This window comes from Hemicordylus capensis, chromosome 2 (genome assembly GCF_027244095.1).
Source record: "Hemicordylus capensis ecotype Gifberg chromosome 2, rHemCap1.1.pri, whole genome shotgun sequence".
In the NCBI taxonomy this organism is placed as follows: Eukaryota; Metazoa; Chordata; class Lepidosauria; order Squamata; family Cordylidae; genus Hemicordylus; species Hemicordylus capensis.
Genome location: NC_069658.1, coordinates 426,278,002 through 426,295,729, shown reverse-complemented (window position 1 = coordinate 426,295,729; position 17,728 = coordinate 426,278,002). Strand labels below are relative to the sequence as shown.

Here is a 17,728-nt window from a genome sequence, read left to right as displayed (position 1 = left end):
ACATAGAAATAAATGCAATGGCCAGTTGCTCTGCCCCTGCTCAATAAAGAGAATTGCCACTTTAAAAAAGTGCCTCTTTGCTCAGTTAGCAGGGGAGAACCTCCTTCCACAGTTTGAGATGGTACAGTCCAGGCACAAATTTACCACCTAAGTGAAAGTTAAGGTTGGTTTAATGGTTGGGTGTTCCCCCCCGCCCGACAAGACCTGACCTCTTAGCAAGGGATAGCAGAGAGACTATTAGTGAATACTTTAAAAAGCACATCAAGTATTAGAACAATCTGCTTTGTGTTGTCTTGTGTGATTACATGTATGATTCCGCCCCCTACAAAAAAAGGCTGCAAAAAACTCTTTTACTGATTAAAGAGGCAACCAAAAGAGATTAAATGTGAGTAAATGATTCACATGGTTACTGGAAAAGGTCCAATAGTAGAAACAAAGTTTCCTACTCTGTGTAGCCAGCATGGTGTAGTGGTTAGAGTGCTGGACTAGGACTGGGGAGGCCTGAGTTCAAATCCTCATGATACTTGCTGGGTGACTCTGGGCCAGTCACTTCTCTCTCAGCCTAGCCTACTTCACAGGGTTGTTGTGAGGAAAAACGTAAGTATGTAGTACGCCGCTCTGGGCTCCTTGGAGGAAGAGCAGGATATAAAGTGTAAATAATAAATAAATAATAAATAAATACTTTGCTTGGTGTGTCCCTTAGCCACACTAGTACCAAAATACAGACACCAGAGATCTACCTGGGATGACTTGTCTTTTGCCCAATTCCACTTGCAGTGGGTCACGGGAAAGTGAGGTGTCGATGATGCGGCCATTCTCAAGGGTACCCTGAAAAGCAACAACAACACCACATGTGTGCAACTCAAATCAAATATCAAATCTTTATTGTTACGCTCAGTGTGCAACTGAGCTGTCATCAGTATTACTCTCCGTTGTACTTGCTGTGTTCCAGAACTGTCAAAAAACCTTCCCAGGGAAAACATTGAAGTTTGTGATTCAGTGACACAGGTGAAGATGGGCTGGTGGCTGAGAGCTGTAGCTACACCTGAACAAGGGAGTGGGGGGCGCGGGAGGAGACAAGGGGATATGTCCCTGGGCCTCTGAGGCAGGGGGACCCACTGGCTGGGTGACCTTGCTCTTTTCTCTCCCCTTCATGCTTCTCTGAAGAAGTCGGGGGGCAGGGGCCCATCTTCACTTCTCCCACCAGGGCCCTTTGCCACACCCCTGGCTGGTGGCAATTTCAGACTGTGTAATCCATCCATTAAAAAAAAAAAGTACTAGCAAAAGCAGCAGATGGCAGACACCACGTTAGCAGAGGCTTTCCTTCCTCACACACCAGAGGCAATATTTCTTTTGACAGCACCTGCTGCTATGCATGCATGCCTCATCTGAAAAGTAAGAAGGGATGATCCCACCTCGCTTCAAAATGTATTTATTCATACACAAAACTGAAAAAATGTAATAAATTAGTGAACTGATTAATCAACCAAAGCTTACATGATTAATTAGGATTGCTATAAACAGGTGGTAGCCCTAATACATTCAAACATAAATACAAAACTACCCCACCACCATCCAGTTCCTGAATTAAATATCTTAATTGTCTCTAGAAGATACTCAGACAGTATTTGGCAAATCTCTGGAGATATTCTAGAGTTGTGAAACTTCAAAAACACCCTGCTATGTGACATATGGGGAAGAGGTTCTGCCAGGTAGCACTAAGCAAACTGAATCCTGCCCCCTGTCGTTTGGTATACATCTGGGGGGGGGGGGTATGTGTGTGTTGTGTTTCCTCCTCAAGACTGTTCCCAATCGGCAGCCCTTTTTCTCAGATGAAAGGAGGAACTTTTGCTCCATTCACTTGCATGGAAGGAGCCCCCCCCCCCACCCCACACACACACAAGGCTAGAGAGAGGATGTGGAATGCAATCTAAAGGCACAAGCTAGCCTCCTTGCTGAGACTAAGCGGGCCTGGGCCTGGTCAATGCCTGGATCATGGGAGACCATCTGGTAAATCCGAGGCAACTCATCTCATTGAAGGAAGGCTAAATATAACTATGATAAACATAGAACCACCCCCACATAAACAACGGCCTCCAACTTCGGCCTACAGCTCGTCTGCTGAGAAACCAGAAGCGTGGCGATCGCTCCTTCAGGGGCACGTGCCCTCCTCCTCCTCCCCCTAAGCCTGCTCCTACCCTGCTGCTTCAACCATCATCTCCACCCACAGAACTAGTGGGCGGAGCGCAAGAGAGGGCCGCCCCTCTCCGCCCCAAACTGCCAGCGGGGACAGCCAGCAGGAGGAGCTGTGCTGACGTGTTCGTGCGGCTTCTCCTGTCTCCCCGGCGCGCCTGCCCCCTCTCCTGCTTCTACTGACCGTGTAGTGGATTTGAAGCGTGTCGCCCACCGCCGAGTGCTCCGTGCAGCCGTCGGGAGCCGCTACCTGCGGAGAGACAAGAGCAAGAGGCGCGGGCGAGGATCCTCGGGATTGCAGCTCACCCCTCCAGGCTGCTAAGAAGGGGCTTTTGGAGACTCGGGGCAACCTTTTGAGCTTGATGGAAACCGATTGCACTCGCATCGCCCACTCGCGCCCCACACGTCTGATGTGGAATATTATTGTCTGCACACGCCCGCCCACCATAAGGTCAGGCATGCAGGGTAGGGCAGACTCCCTTCCCTTAACTGCCCATCTCTTCCGGCACAGTCTTCAGAAGCGTGCCCGCCCGGGGCCTCTCCGTCTGCACTGAGCCGCCGCAACAGGGCCGTGACATCCAGCCACGCCACGCCACGCCACGCACACACACTCACCAGGGTCTCCAGCTGCAACGTCCGGAGCGGAGTTTCGCTTTTGCTCTCGTCCACTTCTTCCTCCTCCTGTGCAGCCCCGCAGCCCAAGAGGAGGAGGAGGAGGAGCAGGGAAAACAGGAGGCGGGCAGGCTGGCGAGGTAGCATGATGGCGCGGAGAGCCCAGAAGAAGTGCCAGCTGGCTGGGGGCCGGTGGTGGCCCCGAGAGGACAAGCAAGTTGCAACCACTGCTGCCGGGCTTACACACCTAAGGCGGCCAGGGGTGCCTTCTGGCGCCGCCCCCTGCTGCCTGCTTCCCCGCCCCAGAGGAGGGAGGGAGGGAGGGAGCAAGCCGGCCAGCAAGCAGGGGTCCCTCCTGGAAGCGAGAGCGAAAGAAGAACGCGGCGGGACGCTCAGGGCGTTGTTTGCCCCTAGCAAAAGCTTTGGCCAGACCTGAGACGCGCCCGTGCGCAGCATATTTTCGGGTGCACACGCATCACCCAGGGGGCGCTCACACAGTATACACGCAATCACTGTAGGCTTATTTCGAAAAGAAAAGGTGCTCAAAACTTTGGTAATACGTACGGACCCTGAAACTCAGATATTTGTGGGTTGGCGCCGGTGGATGCTTATATACACACAGACTATGGTGGTATAACTGATGTGGACAGTAACACATCTCTGAGGACACAGAAGTCTCTGGTCTCTACCTGCAGCAGAAGAAGGTGGTAGAGTGGACTGTTACTTCAAACTACATGTAGGAGTCACATTTTTTCCATACTGCCTACTGTAAACAAACAAACAAAAAGCCCTCTGCAATTAGAAAACTAGCACAGAAGGGCGGTGGTCTGGGATCAAGCCTTTCTCCCTGATCCATGCATTCGTTCATTTACTGCAGAAACTTAGCACATGGGAGAGCAATTAAAAACAAATAGCATCCTCCTCCTGCAATCAGAGACAGCTTAGTCCACTCTACCGACTCAAGAGTCTGTTACCTCATTCTGCTGGATGTGTAGACCAGGCCAGGGATCCATCAGTTGTGATACACATTTAGATACAAAGTTCTCTAGCCATATGGGATAAAAAGACAGGGCGGTGCTTCTCAGACAAGTGCTTTCCCATGGAGTTTGCCTACTATTAAAGCTGCCGTAGAAAGTAAATACAGCAGCTATTTCTAACAGCAGGGGCTGTCACCAATGTGTCACCTTGACTGTGTTCCACCAGCAGTCAAAGATAAGGTGACTTCTGGGACAAGAGTCAAAAGAGCTGGGCTTGATGGTGTTGGAGGTTCTAAAAAAAAGAAAGAAACTAGCACCACCACCCCTCTGGAGGAGATCTTTAGTAAAAGGGCAAATCTGGATTTTGATCCCAGACGGTGGAAACAGCTGCTATATGAACCCATTCATGACTGAAAAAACAATAGTTCAGATTCTTTAGCATTAGCCTTCTATATGTTCCAAGTTCCTGGGTGCCAGCAACCCTGTTTTCGGCTCTTGGGTCACGTAACAGGGCTGTGGACACAGTTGCCCTCCAATTACAGAGCAAACTACAGTCCTGTGAATGACAAAGCAACATGTCAAAATGCTCTTGCAAACCTTTTAAAACAAGGATAACTCTTCTGTTGCAAAACTTCAGTTCAGGTCCCGCACAGAGCGAGTGTGTGTGTGTGCATGCATGCAAGTATGTGTATGTATTTTGATTGTGAGGTCTTTTATTTATTATGTACACCACTTTGAGAAGATTTGAAAAGTAGTATAAAAGAAATAGTTGTGTACACACACACACACTTACATGTTACAATTATGAGACAGCCTACTCCAATCACTGACTTACATCCAGACTAAATTATTCATGTGTACTCCATTTGAGACAAGTCCCATGTGCTGGCTTGACACCAAATTCCAAGGGTTAAGACACTCAGCATCGCAGCAGCCAGCCAAAGGAGAGACTGGGTTTCCCAAGGTAGCCAAGTGCAGGGGTCAGCCCATCACAAGCCCACACCAAAAAATGACCCAGCCTCAGGGGTTCTGTTTCAAGTTCCACTTATTCAGCACTAAAGTCATTTTTAGTGCTTTCAGGCACAGGGATTTAAGCCCACCACAAGCCTACACTGAGAGTGATCCAGGGACTCTTAAATTCCAAGCGTGTCTAGGGCAGTCTTATTTCTTTATTACATTTCTATGCCTCTCCATCCAAAGGCTCTGGGCGGTGGGATGCAGGTCTTCCCACAAGAAGCCCACACAAGGGTCATTCAAGAATAGTTATTTCGGCCCTCCTGTTCTGGACTCCTCTGTCCAAGGTTCCAATTTAAAGAAAATGACTTAGAAGTCCCGTGATTCCGCTTAATGGGGAAGGGGTTTGAGCACACAGCAGATGCTCAGACAAGCAGATTTCAGGGCAGTAGAAGGCAGACTTCTGAATACTAGTTGCAGGGGAGCAACAGCAGAGAGAGGGCATGCCTTCATCTCTTGCCTGTGGGCTTCCCAGAGGCATCTAGTGGGCCAGTGTGAGAAACAGGATGCTGGACTAGATGGGCCTTGGGCCTGATCTAGCCCAGCAAGGCTGTTCTTATCAATCTCCCATGTTAAGAGACTCACATGTTTGTCTAAGACTATTCATAGCCCCCCCTTTTGGGGGGATTCTAGCAAGGGCTGCAAAAGCAGGAAAAGTGGAGAAACAAAATAGATAAATTAGGAATCTTACAGTCCAGACATTGGCTGACCAGACAAAAAAAACTCTAGTTTGCCAAATGTATTTTGTTGGACATGGAGTTTCAGTGCATTGACCTTTTGGACCAACTATCCTAAAGACCACTAGGGGCATTGGTAGTTAGTGAGGGTCTCCATACCTGTCCCTGCTTTATCTCTACTCGATGACTCCTGCCTTGACTCTTCAGGTACTGCCTTTAGAGAGTCAGTCCTCTTCCTTTCCTCTTAGAGAGTAGATGGAAACATCTCTCTCTCCACCTATCCATTATGTAGCCTTTAGACAGGGCTAGGTCTTTCCTATCCTAAATGCACTTCACCAATAAACCTATTAGTTTAGATTGTACAACAGTCTCCATGTGTGTTCCTTAGATAACTGTGGCAACAAAACTCTGCACTCTGCTCTGTAACTGGAGTGGGCAGCTTCCTTTGTTGGCACTTTGGAAAACAATGACAAACTCCAACATATTTAACTGTCCTGACACTTGCCTTGATTGCATTTACGGGTGTGGTTGCTCAACTTCTCAGAGAAAACATTTTGTCTAAAACCCCCTGTTAATTCCATGAGGAATTTGGCTCCATAAGTACTGAAGAATTCAGGATGGGTGTCTAGCCTCTCCAGGCTGCTTGCACCATTACTTTGCTGTTTGGTCCAAATGGAGGTTGCTTCCCTCCTGGCACCAAACGAATGCCTGTGCAGAGACATTTTTGCTCAGTTTCGCTCCATGTAAAAGCCAAATGTCCAAGAGGGAAGGCAGGCTGGCTCACAACACAGCCCTGGGAGTCAGTTTGCTTCAGGCAGGTGCTGAAGGGTGACGTCTGAGGACGTGACCATTTGGGGACAGGCAGCTCGGCTTGAGGATGCTCAGGGTGGCACCCAGTTGCTGGGAGTCCTGGGCCAAATGCCTGCACTGGGCAGGCTCCCCATGGTGCTCCATATGTGGCAGCTCTTCTTTCTCACCCTCACAGCATAGGGGAAGGAGCTGCTGCTGCTGCATTCATTCTCCCCATCCTCTAAGCCTGGGAGAAGGCCGTGCTAGTGCCAGAGACTCACAGTGTGGCTGTGGGAGCATCCGCCTCCCTCCCTTGGCAAGTGGACCTTCCTCATCGAGAGTTCCCAAGTCATGGCAATGGAGGAGTCCCAGGTTGCTTCCTGGAGAGTATTGGTGTTCCTTTATGAAGTTTGCAGCCATGAAAAGCACTGAAGCTTTGCAGAGTCCACCCAAGGCATTGAAGAGGTACGTTGAGAACAGGGCCAAACTAAACTAGAAGGGGCCACAGCTTAGTGGAAGGAGACCTGCTTTTACTAAGCAGCCCCAAGTTCAATCCCCAATATCTTCCATTAATTTATTAATTTATTATTATTATTATTATTATTAATTAATTAATTAATTAATTAATATTATTATTATTGGATCAGGTAGCAGTTTGTGGGAGAGACCAGCATTGTCCAAGACCCTGGAGAGCTGCTGCCAATCAGAATAGATAAAACTGGGTTAGATGGGCAGCAGGGGCGTAACTACCATTAGGCAAGGCGAGACAGTCGTCTCAGGGCCCCACTGCCTCAAGGGCCCCCCCAGAGGAACATCACATGACTCCCTGCCAGCTCGTGTTGCACCCCCTATGAATTGAGTCTCTTGGAGATCGGCAGTAGCAGAGAGTAAAAAACTAGATTCAATTGAACTAGATATTCACCGTATTCATAATGGGGATGTGAGTGTGAGTGCAATATATATTGTGAAGTGTGTTTGTGTGTCTATCAGTGAGGGGCCCATTTTAAAATCTTGTCTCTGGGCCCACTCCAACCTTGCTACGCCCCTGATGGGCAGACTATTTGACTCAATAGAAAGCAGCTCTTCATGTTCAAACTATGCCATGAGGAGCAGGGCCTCCTCTGTGGTGGCATCAGGCCATTTCCAGGTGGAGGACTTGTTTTGCACTCGCTTCCATGGTTTTGCACAACTCCAGTGCCTCTGGAATTATAGCTGGGTGTCCACATCTAGCAGTTTGTGTGCTTAGCTCATGCCACTGTTTTCTGTCCATACCAAGGATGAAACATTGGGAAACATTTTAGGTTGGGGTCTTTCCCACTATCACCCCCCCCCCCGCAAACACACACAATACTTATAAAGTATACATGCACAGGCAGCAAGAAGCTTACTTTTCCCCCCTTTTTTAAAAAAGGAAAATGTTGTGTTCTTCAGCATTTCCTCCTCCCTGCATGCACAAGACTCCTATGGAGATTGGAATGGAAGAAACCATGTTTGGTGTGCTTTTCAGGGTCTCCTCATTCTCTGGACATTATTGCTCAATAAATCACTTCCTGAAGTCCCGCTGAATTGTTCCCCTTTCCCCCTTGCCTCATAGTTCCCCTTTAATGTTTTGGCTGCAAGTCTCTACACACCTTCCTTGGAGTAAATCCCCTTGAACTTAATGGGAAACTTAGTAAACGTGCCTATATTGTGCTGCTGAAACCACAATTTCCTCCTTTCATTAAAAGATAATAATACTAAAGGCTGCTCTTGAGCTCTTTTGATTACTGGGGGAAAGAATAAACTGTATTGTACAAATACTGCTTATATTTTTAACAAATGTAAATGCTTGTGAGCGGGAATGCAGTAAGGGAGCGGAGGAGGAGGAGGACTATTAGGTGTTGCAGCCTGAGGAGGAGGGCACAAGGCAGGTGCTGCTATATTCAGCTGTTCTGTCTCTTTCCCCAATGCTTTGGCCATAGACTGTCATGGGAAATTACTAAACTGTGTATAACTTGTTTGTTTCCTCTCAGACTGGTATGAAAACAGCATATATGGTAGACCCTTGGGAGGCTATTCTACTGTCCAGATTTCAGGCATGCAGCTGCAAGGGTTTCTGCGCATGCATCCCTGGCATTTTGGAAGCTTGACTTTGCGATTTAAGTCCTCATGATGGGAGCAGTCAAGACGGAAACACTGGGTGTTATAATGAGAGCACATCAGCCTAAGAAGGTTGTATTTACACAATTTGCACAAGCTGTACACATGCAACATATGTGTTACATAAGAGTAAGCCCATTGGAAGTAATGGATATACTTTTGTGTAATGCAGTTGGCACAAAGGCAGCATTACTAGGCTGATGTAATCTTGTACAGTATGTCAGTTAATGTTTCTAATGTCCTCTTTGATATGGTTTAGAGTAGCTCTTGTTTCTCTGCAACATTTAATAAAGAGCATTTAGAGAGGTGCAGACAGAGAGTGAGGAGGGTTGCTTCTTTCCCTAAAGATTATTAAAAAGAAAAGAAAAAAAGGGCTAACACTACAAGAGCAAGATTGCACAAAATCAACAATTAAAGCGAGGGTGTGTGTGTGTCATAATAGCAATCAGATTGGTCTCAATTTGAAGGACCACATGACGAAAGCATGGGAAGAAAAGTGTTTTCAGGAACAAAGGTGCATGTAGGTACAGAAGTGAGAGGGTGTGCAGTGGCATACCTTTGGGAACCAGCTCTGCAATACATCACCACCTATGCAGATAACCACTCCTCTTCAGATTACACTATGGTTGGTCCATATCTTTTCTCTCTGTGCACAGCTTTCCCTTTCGGTTATCAAGTTAGTATAAATGTAGTATGGAAAGACACAGGTACATAGATAGGTACATAGGAAGCTGCCATATACTGAGTCAGACCCTCAGTCCATCTAGCTCAGTATTGTCCTCACAGACTGGATAGGTACATAGGAAGCTGCCATATACTGAGTCAGACCCTCAGTCCATCTAGCTCAGTATTGTCCTCACAGACTGGCAGCGGCTTCTCCAAGGTTGCAGGCAGGAGTCTCTCTCAGCCCTGTCTTGGAGATGCCAGAGAGGGAACTTGGAACCTTCTGCGTGCAAGCATGAAGATGCTCTTCCCAGAGCAGCCCCATATCTTACAGTGCTCACACATCTCCCATTCAAATGCAAACCAGGGTCAACCCTGATAAGCAAAGGGGACAATTCTTGCTTGCTACCACAGGACCAGTTCTCCTTTGTCATGCACAACAAAGTTATGGGATGTGGAGAATGTACTCTGGACCTCCTGCAACATTGCTCGTAAGAATCAGTGGTCAGGACAGTTTGGAATAACCCACCATCTGGAAAGACTCTCTTTCTATGGAAGTGTTTGCTTAGATAAAGCCATTTGGGCAGCTCTGGGTTTGTTTAGGAAGTTAGTTAGAACTGGGAGTTGTGGCTGAGCCAAAATGCCTCCCCACTGTTTGCAGGCTGTGAACTGTCCTCCCTTCAGCATTTTCTTTTTTAAGCACTGCAAACTGGGGTGAAGGGTTAACCCATTTTCCTGCTGCAGCAATTGCACTTCCTGTTGCTGCTAGGTGCCCTTTTGGTTTTTCTTTTACCCACAAGTTTCCAATGAGAGAGCAGGAAGTTTTGGTTTCATGGCGATGGCAACAAATGGGACCAGGATGGAGCTTTGGCCTGATCAAGCAAGACAATTCTTCAAAGGGGAAAACTCAATTTTAAGAGGTGCAGTATGGAGTCATCACCACTTTGTGGCAGCAAAGCATCAACAATCCTCTTTCCCTTCAGTTCCTAGGAGATTCAGTAAGCTTGTCCAGAGTATGCAGAAAGGCAATCTAGAAGAGGTGCATGGCCATCCCTTCTGTGGATATCACACGCTGCAACAATTCACGTCTGACTGCAAATGGGAATGTATCCAGCAATAAACTACAAGGAAATCATGCATATGCTTCCTTCTGCCTCATTACAAGGCCATTTACTAAGCATTTCCCCCTTATGAAAGAGCAGTATATAAATATCTGTCTTCATCGTAGTTGTCATAGCAGTCATAGTTTATGCACTGGTTATCAACCACCTTGCAATCTTCTACCAGGTGCTGCCAACCCAGTACATCTCCACACATGCACACAGCCGTTGGAGGAAGAGTGTTCGAAGAGTGTGCTGTCACCCAGAAAGCCAAGTTTAAAACTTCAGCCCAAAGCTACTGTACCCTTGGTGCCCAGGTGTAAGAGCAGGTATTCTCACCACTCCACCAGGCCCACCTAGACTATGTTGTCCCACTCCTCTTCCTTGGGTTGCCAAGTGAATAGGAAAACTCAAGAGTGGCCTGCTCCCATGTCTTCAGCAGCAGCTTGAGGTGCAGAAATCAGCAGGCGGCGAACAGAGTGTGTGGATAAACACTGGCACCTGCTAACCCCTGTCCTTCAAGCAGCTGTCAAAAAGCACAACTAGAGTGGTTGGTTGAAAAGTTGGCAATACTGGTCACACACACACACACACACACACACACACACACACACACACACACACACACACCACAAACCTGCTGGCTTAGCACACTCCCCTCACTTGACTGGGCAGCCTGCTGCCTAGTTCTGCTGCATTCCAATGGCACTGTCTAGCCACTTGGCTCTTCGGTCTGGGTTGGAAACTAAGCAGGCCCAGGCAGGCGGCGATGGAGCTTAGACAGAGAGTGGTGGGACAGTCCCTGCAAGGGCAGGCTGGGTGCCCCCGGTGACGGGATCGGCATGCCAGCTATTTCCCCTGCTGTGATGCTGCCCCCATTGTCATTCCAGGGCTCTGGCTGGCCCCCTCCATCCCAACATACCAGCTCTGGTTGCTGTGATGAGATGAAGACGGACTGGCGGCTTTTAATGGGATTACAGGCGCTTCCCCCTCCCCTGCCCAGAGACAATGCAAGATGGATGAGCCCAGAATGGGTGAGAAACCAGAGGCAGGCTCCAGCCCAGGCTGGGAGGCGGGGGGAATGAGTTCTGTCTCTCTCGTTGATGCCGCCGCCGCCACCGGTTATTCCCTTTCCTCTCCACCGTGTCAAAGGAGCAATGACATCCCTTGAGATGCTACCGGATTGGGTCCTGAGTGGGGAGCTCTGTATGGCAGCACCCAGACTGGCGATGCCTCTTTGCTCCAACTGAGCCAAGGAGTAGTGGTTAGACTGCTGTCACTGGACCAGGGAGACCTGAATTCAAATCCTCACTCTGCTATGAAGCTCACTGGAAGACCCTGGGCCAGTCATGGGTGCTCTCAGCCCATCTTACCTCACAGGGTTGTAAATGTGAGAATAAAAGGGTGAAAGGAAACACATCTACCATGCTGAGCATCTTGGAGGGGTGCTGGAATATAAATGTGATAGTGCATTATTATTACTCTAACTGTTTAGCAAAGCAGAACAGTGTGCTAGGTGCTCCAGAGGACAGAATGGTCCACAATGGGGCTGCTTTCTTCTTCAGTGGTGAGGTTATAAAAAAACCCAAGTAGGCACCAGCACAGGGCATTGGATAAGACAACCCAGAGTGAGATGCAACATTAAAGAGTAGAATCTCTCTCACAACTTATGGCAATTGTTTTCTTTTCCAGTGCAACTGTCATTAGCTTCTTTCAAGTGTGCAAAAGTCACCAGAGATCAGATAAAATGGCTTCCTGGGTGGATCTGGCCCACAGCTCTAGAACAGAACATGCAATATGACCTTCCGTGGATACTTACAATGTACATTAGACTAAATAAGACACACCAAAGAGCCAGGAATGGTCAGACTGATAGCTGACATGAGGGATAGTCAGATGGTGTGGGTGAGTAGTGTTATTGGGTGGCCCAGCAAAAGGGTTTCCTAACAATGTTGCCCTTGAAAAGACATATGAAAAAGAAGGGGGTGGCAGAAGCTGCAATGTTGTGGTGGGTGCCTGAAGGTTCAGAGGGGACAGCATAAGTTTCATACCCTAAACAGAGGTCGTCCAATTATGATATTTATATCCCACCTTTCCTCCATCGTGGAGCTGAAGGCAGTGTGTGTCCGGTGCCTCAGGCACCTGCCAGAAACCAAGGCTTGCTTAATTTCAGCAAAACGATTGCATCATATGCCTTCAGCCCATGCCCTGGCATGTTTAATGGTATTTAACAAATTGTAAACATATTAAGTATTTGTTAATCATACTGGTGTCTTTGCAAATAACTTTGAAAGGTAGCGACAGGCTCTTTAGCGAATAACTGGATAGGATGTTACCTGATTTCCCCCTCAAGTAAATGGTGGAGAGAGAGAATAAAAGCTAAACATTCATGGAAGGGGTCTGGAATATCCATGAGACAGACAGCCCCACCCACCTCCCCTAGCTACAGCCCTGCATAGCACAGCCAGCAAAGAGAGTGAGGGCGCTATAACAGCCCTAAGGAATATCAGCAGCAATAGGAAGTGTAGCTAAAAGAGGCTGACAGGAGATGCATCAGCACAAGGGCTGGTGGCAGGAGCAGCATTCTAGTCCTGCTATGGGTCACCCTCCACCCCCCGCTATATATGGGGCACTGTGTGATGGGGCGGGGGGGGGCAGACAGACAGCAGCTGCCAGCCCAAGTATGAAATAAATGTCTACCACTACATTAACGGGAGATGAGAGGTTTATCCAGAGACGAAGAGGCCATCACAGGTCTCCTTCCCTAGGACCCCTTAAACCTGGAGTTGGCCCTGAAAAGAAGAGTTTACACAGAACAGAGAGGAGATGAAGGATTGTGAGGGGAGACAGACAGGGAGAAAGTGATAAAAGTGCTGATTTATGGCTCAGCTGAGCTGCCCGATAGGAAGTCTCTTTAAATCACTCTACCACTTGGCAGCTGTTGTCATATGGCAGGCATGGTGGCTGAGGAGGTTTTCTCCATGCCGCCCAAACTGAAGCCACATAAGCAGCCTTTAAAATGTGGCAGGCCATCATAAGGAAGAAAAAGGTGCTGGCTTTGAACTATAAAAACGCTTCACGACCTGGGGTCTGCGAACTGGAAAGTATCAATAGGCCCCTCGCCCACTATCAGTCAGTGGTGGCAGCTGCTTCTTGGGGCTGCAGGGTGGAGGGAAGGGGAGGGAGTCAGGGGTAACCACAGGTGGGGCAACTCCATGGTAAAAATAAGTGAATCATCAGCCCATAGTTTTCTCCAGCTGTGAAATTAATATTTGTCTCCATCAAGATCTCCATCATTCACACACCAGCACTTGGCAGCTAACCGTTTAGTGTTAATTTCAGGGGTGTAGCCACTATTGGGCGACCGAGTTCAAAGAACCTGGGCCACCGTCCCGCGTCTGATGTCAGACTGGGGTGGAGGGGCTGGTTAGGCTCCCGAGTGGGGCCTCGTGGCCCTGTTCAGGAGCTAAATGGCCATCGCTGCCTTAAAGGCAGGGAGAGCCGCTTCTGGCCGCGATCTAGCTCCCAAATGGGGCCGCGCAGCCCCGTTCGGGAGCCAGACCACACACCCCGTGACTGTCAGACGCGGGGACGTGGCTAACCCCCACATCTGACATCAGACGTAGGGGACAGGGTGAGCAGGGCCGCTGCTGGTCTGGTTCCGCTACTAGTTAATTTAGTGCTAAATTCGCCCCTTGGTTTGTTTGTTTGTTTGTTTGTTTATTTGATTTCTATACCGCCCTTCCAAAAATGGCTCAGGGTGGTTTACATCAAAATAAAAACAATTAAAATCATTTAACAGTTAGAAACAAAATGTTGGCTGTGAGTAAAGGAATCCTGCCCTTAGAGTGGTGACCTGTGGTGTCCCTGGGGGAAATAGCAATGTTCCCTCCCTCCTGCCCAGGCCTCTTCTTCCTCTCAGTAGTTCCATCTCTTCTTCTGTCAGCATTGCCTCCATTTCTCCTCCTCACTCAGGGGTGCAGTCAGGTAATTTTAGAACCTGGACCTAATGGCATTACGCCCCTGCCCCCTGCTCCCGGGTGATTTCAACCCATTGGTTTTAGTCTTGCCCTCAAAAACAAGTCCATTCCTTCTTCTGTACACACACGCATACACTAGAACTGATGGCTTCCTAAACCTAGGCCAAATTATTATTATTATTATTAATTCAATTTCTATACCGCCCTTCCAAAAATGGCTCAGAGCGGTTTACAAAGAGAGATAAATTCTTGTTGCATAATGCCAGTGAATTCAAACATTAAGACCACAACACATGCACTTTGCTCCACCGTTCTCACGCAGACCTTCTGGCTAACAAACCAACTCGAACATAGTGCATTTGTGCGGGGCGACGAAGTTTGTTTATTTGGATGTTAACAGTTAGTTCCACTTTGACGGTGTGAAGTACTCTATAGAGAGAGATAACTTTCTGGCAGCTTCACTACAGCAAGGAAAAAATTCAATACACAGGATTGACTTATTTCTTCGAAATAAAAAATACAAGAGTCTTGCCATCCTGTCTGACATCTGTGTCCAATTTCAAAGCCCTATGCCCAGCCATTCCAGGAGATCTAAAGGTGAGGGCAGGAAATGGAGTCCTTTACCCTTTTCTATGCAGGCAAATGGCAGGTTTCTCCACATGAGGGTGGAAGGAGGGTCTAGGGGAAGGGCTTCAGTTCCAGAAGTCTTTGTAATTTTTGGTCATGAAACAAGCCACTTATATAGATTCAAAAAATCATTATAAATCAACCGTTTGGCCGATCTGCTTAAAAATAAATACACAGAGTCCTGCCATTCTCTCTTTATGTCTGTGCCCAATTTCAAAGCCAAATGCCAAGCCATTCCTGGAGATCTAAAGGGTTGGCCATAAGAGTGGGGTGCTTTACCCATTCTTATGAAGGCAAAGGGCAGATTCCTCCAGATGGGGGTAGAATGATGGTCTGTGTGGGGGGTGGGGCTTCAGTTCCAGGAGTTTTGGTAATTTTGTGCCTTGATACAAGCTGGTTATAGGCAGTGGCGGAGCCTAACCGCCGGTGGCCTGTGTGTGGGGGGCATGGTCTCAGACAAGTGGGGGGTGGTCTGGCTCCGTTCGGGAGTTGGAGTTTAACTCCCAAAGGGGCCGCGCGGCCTCTTCTGGAGCTAAACCAAGGCTGGCACTGCCGTGTGACCCTTTCAGGAGCTACTCAGGCTGGCACTGCGTTCACAGTGCAGCCAGGAGCGGCTCTTCCCTAGCAGGAAAGAACCACTCCTGGCTGTGTTAGTTTAGCTTCCGAAGGGGCCGCGCGGCCCCGGCTCACGAGCTGAACCTACACTGCCATGTCTGACGTCAGACATGGGGGGGGGGTGTTGTTGGGGCCGCGAGGCGCGGCCCCTTATTGGGCATAGCCCAGGTTCTTTGAACCCGTTGGCCCAATGGTGGCTCCACCCCTGGTTATAGGACTTTTTTTTTTTTGAAGTTTTTTAAAAATTTCATTAAAAATCAGTCCATTGACCAATCCATTTAAAATCCAATACACCAAGTCCTGCACCCTGTCCTATATCTGAGCCAGCAGCAGGTCTGAGGGGGGTGTACTTGGCAGCGCAGGCCTCTCTGCTTCTAACTCTGCTGCTGGAGAGCTTCCTAAGGAGGTGGAGAGAGAGCACAGACAGAGCTCTGAAGTCCCACCCACCTACCATACAGCTGATCATCAGGTCTGGTGGGAGCAGCAGTAGACTGCAGGCCCTAGAGAGCCTCCGTGGAGTAGCGTGCCAGGGAGGAAACTTCAACTTGGTGCCCGTGCCCTGCCAGCACGAGAAGGAGATTCCTGGCACCAGGCACTGGGGCCCTCCAGGACAGTGGGGCATAAGGATTTTTTCCCTAAGGAGAATCATGTCACCTTTTGTCCGTGGGGAATGTTATCTCTGTCCTCATGAGATGCAGGACTAGGACAAGATGATCAAGTTAGTAGGGGTGGGGGGTGAATCTTGAGCACCTATCTGCAGGTAAAATTAAGTAGTGCCATCGGGTTGGTGTCGACTCCTGGCGACCACAGGGCCCTATGGTTGTGTTTAAGGAGAGGTTTACCATTGCCATCTCCCACGCAGTATGAGATGATGCCTTACACTGCATCTTAGCATCTTCCTATATTGCTGCTGCCCAATATAGGTGCTTCCCATAGTCTGGGAAACATACCAGCGGGGATTTGAACCAGCAACCTCTGGCTTGCTAGTCAAGTCATTTCCCTGCTGCTCCCATTAGGTGGCTTTTATTTGAAGGTAGCACCTGCATATACATGTTTTAAACTGTTTCAAAATACCACAATGTATTTGGCCACACACAGGGCCCACTAGTTTCCTTTCTTCTCACAAATATGGACATGTATACTTTAAAAAAAAAAAAGCAAGCCTTATTTCTCCCTTTCTCATAATTTAAACATTTATGAGATATGTCCTTGGGCTACAATCCTATGTACACAGCAGTTACTCAGTAAGCCCCAATGAGTTCATTAAGGCTTTACTTGGAATAAATTTTATAGAATTGGCTGCAGTTCTATGCAACATTTACTTGAGAAAAATCTTTACCAGCTTTGAAAAGTAAACCATATAAATCACAAACCTGTCCAAAGAATGTACACTGAAGACCACTCCTTTCAATACTACTGTTACTCCCCCCGCCCACAAAAAAAGGTAAACACTGTCAGGATACCCAACCAACAGCAAACAAAAACTGGCCTAAGGCCAATAGAGTGGTGGAGCTACTTGACTATTTTGGACTGGCCTGGTTTCCAAGCTGTGCCAGGTTGCCCATGAAGGGATGGCAATTATCTCAGAATTCTTAAAAAAATAATAACAAACAAACACATATTTCTACACTAAAGACATACATGTTTCAACCAGGATAAGTCTGAAGTTGTCCAATTAGTAATTTCAGTTAAAATACCTTGTTTCCTTTGGAAGCTATAATCACCCCCACTTTCACCTTCAAGAGAAGTGAGAGAGTGAGAGAGAGATAAAGGAGCTAGCACAAGACTTTGCTTAAAGTCCCAGAAGCAGAGGGAACAGCTGCTTGTTTGTTTGTAAAAGAACTACCCAGAGGAAGAGCCAACCCACCACATCCCCCACTTCCCCCCTCATTCCTTAGATCTCTGAATTTTGCCAAGATTTGCTAGTCACATTTTTTTTAAAAAAGGAAAAGGAAAGGAAAGAACTCCCAGCAAATGCTGGAGAAATCTGACGCCTCCTGAGGTTTTGGTTGGGGTGCTGAGCAGTGATGTGGCTGCAAATTCAGAAGAGCAGGTGCTTTCCATGACAGCCCTCATGGCCATGCCAGAAGAGCCATGAAGAAGAGCCATGAAGCACTTCATCCCTGCGTATCCCCCCTCCACTTCACACCTGGTGGTGCTGGGTGAGGAGAAAAGAGCTGGCTTCCCCCTGGAGATGGGGAGGCTGGAGAAAGGCAGCCAGGGCTCCTACCTGTTCTGAACGCCATTTGCTTGTAGATTGAGTGCTCCTATTTTGCATAAAGATCTCCAAAACGTCTGTGCAGCCTGCCTAGAAGGACCCTGGGACACCAGATTACTGGGCT

General features: G+C 48.1%; 1 protein-coding gene across 9 annotated transcripts in view; it reads right to left on the bottom strand.

Moving 5' to 3' along the window:
* Positions 1-17,728, bottom strand: part of FKBP11 (FKBP prolyl isomerase 11) — a 23,343-nt gene extending 5,615 nt beyond the window's left edge. The window contains exons 1-4 of one of the 9 annotated variants that reach the window (XM_053303301.1): positions 17,617-17,700; positions 2,809-3,494; positions 2,378-2,443; positions 741-828 (exon numbers count right to left, since the gene is read on the bottom strand). In XM_053303301.1, the coding sequence (XP_053159276.1) occupies positions 741-828; positions 2,378-2,443; positions 2,809-3,261 (607 nt within the window). In that variant the 5' untranslated portion in view covers positions 3,262-3,494; positions 17,617-17,700. The other 8 variants (XM_053303304.1, XM_053303303.1, XM_053303300.1 and 5 more) reach the window with 8 other exon arrangements.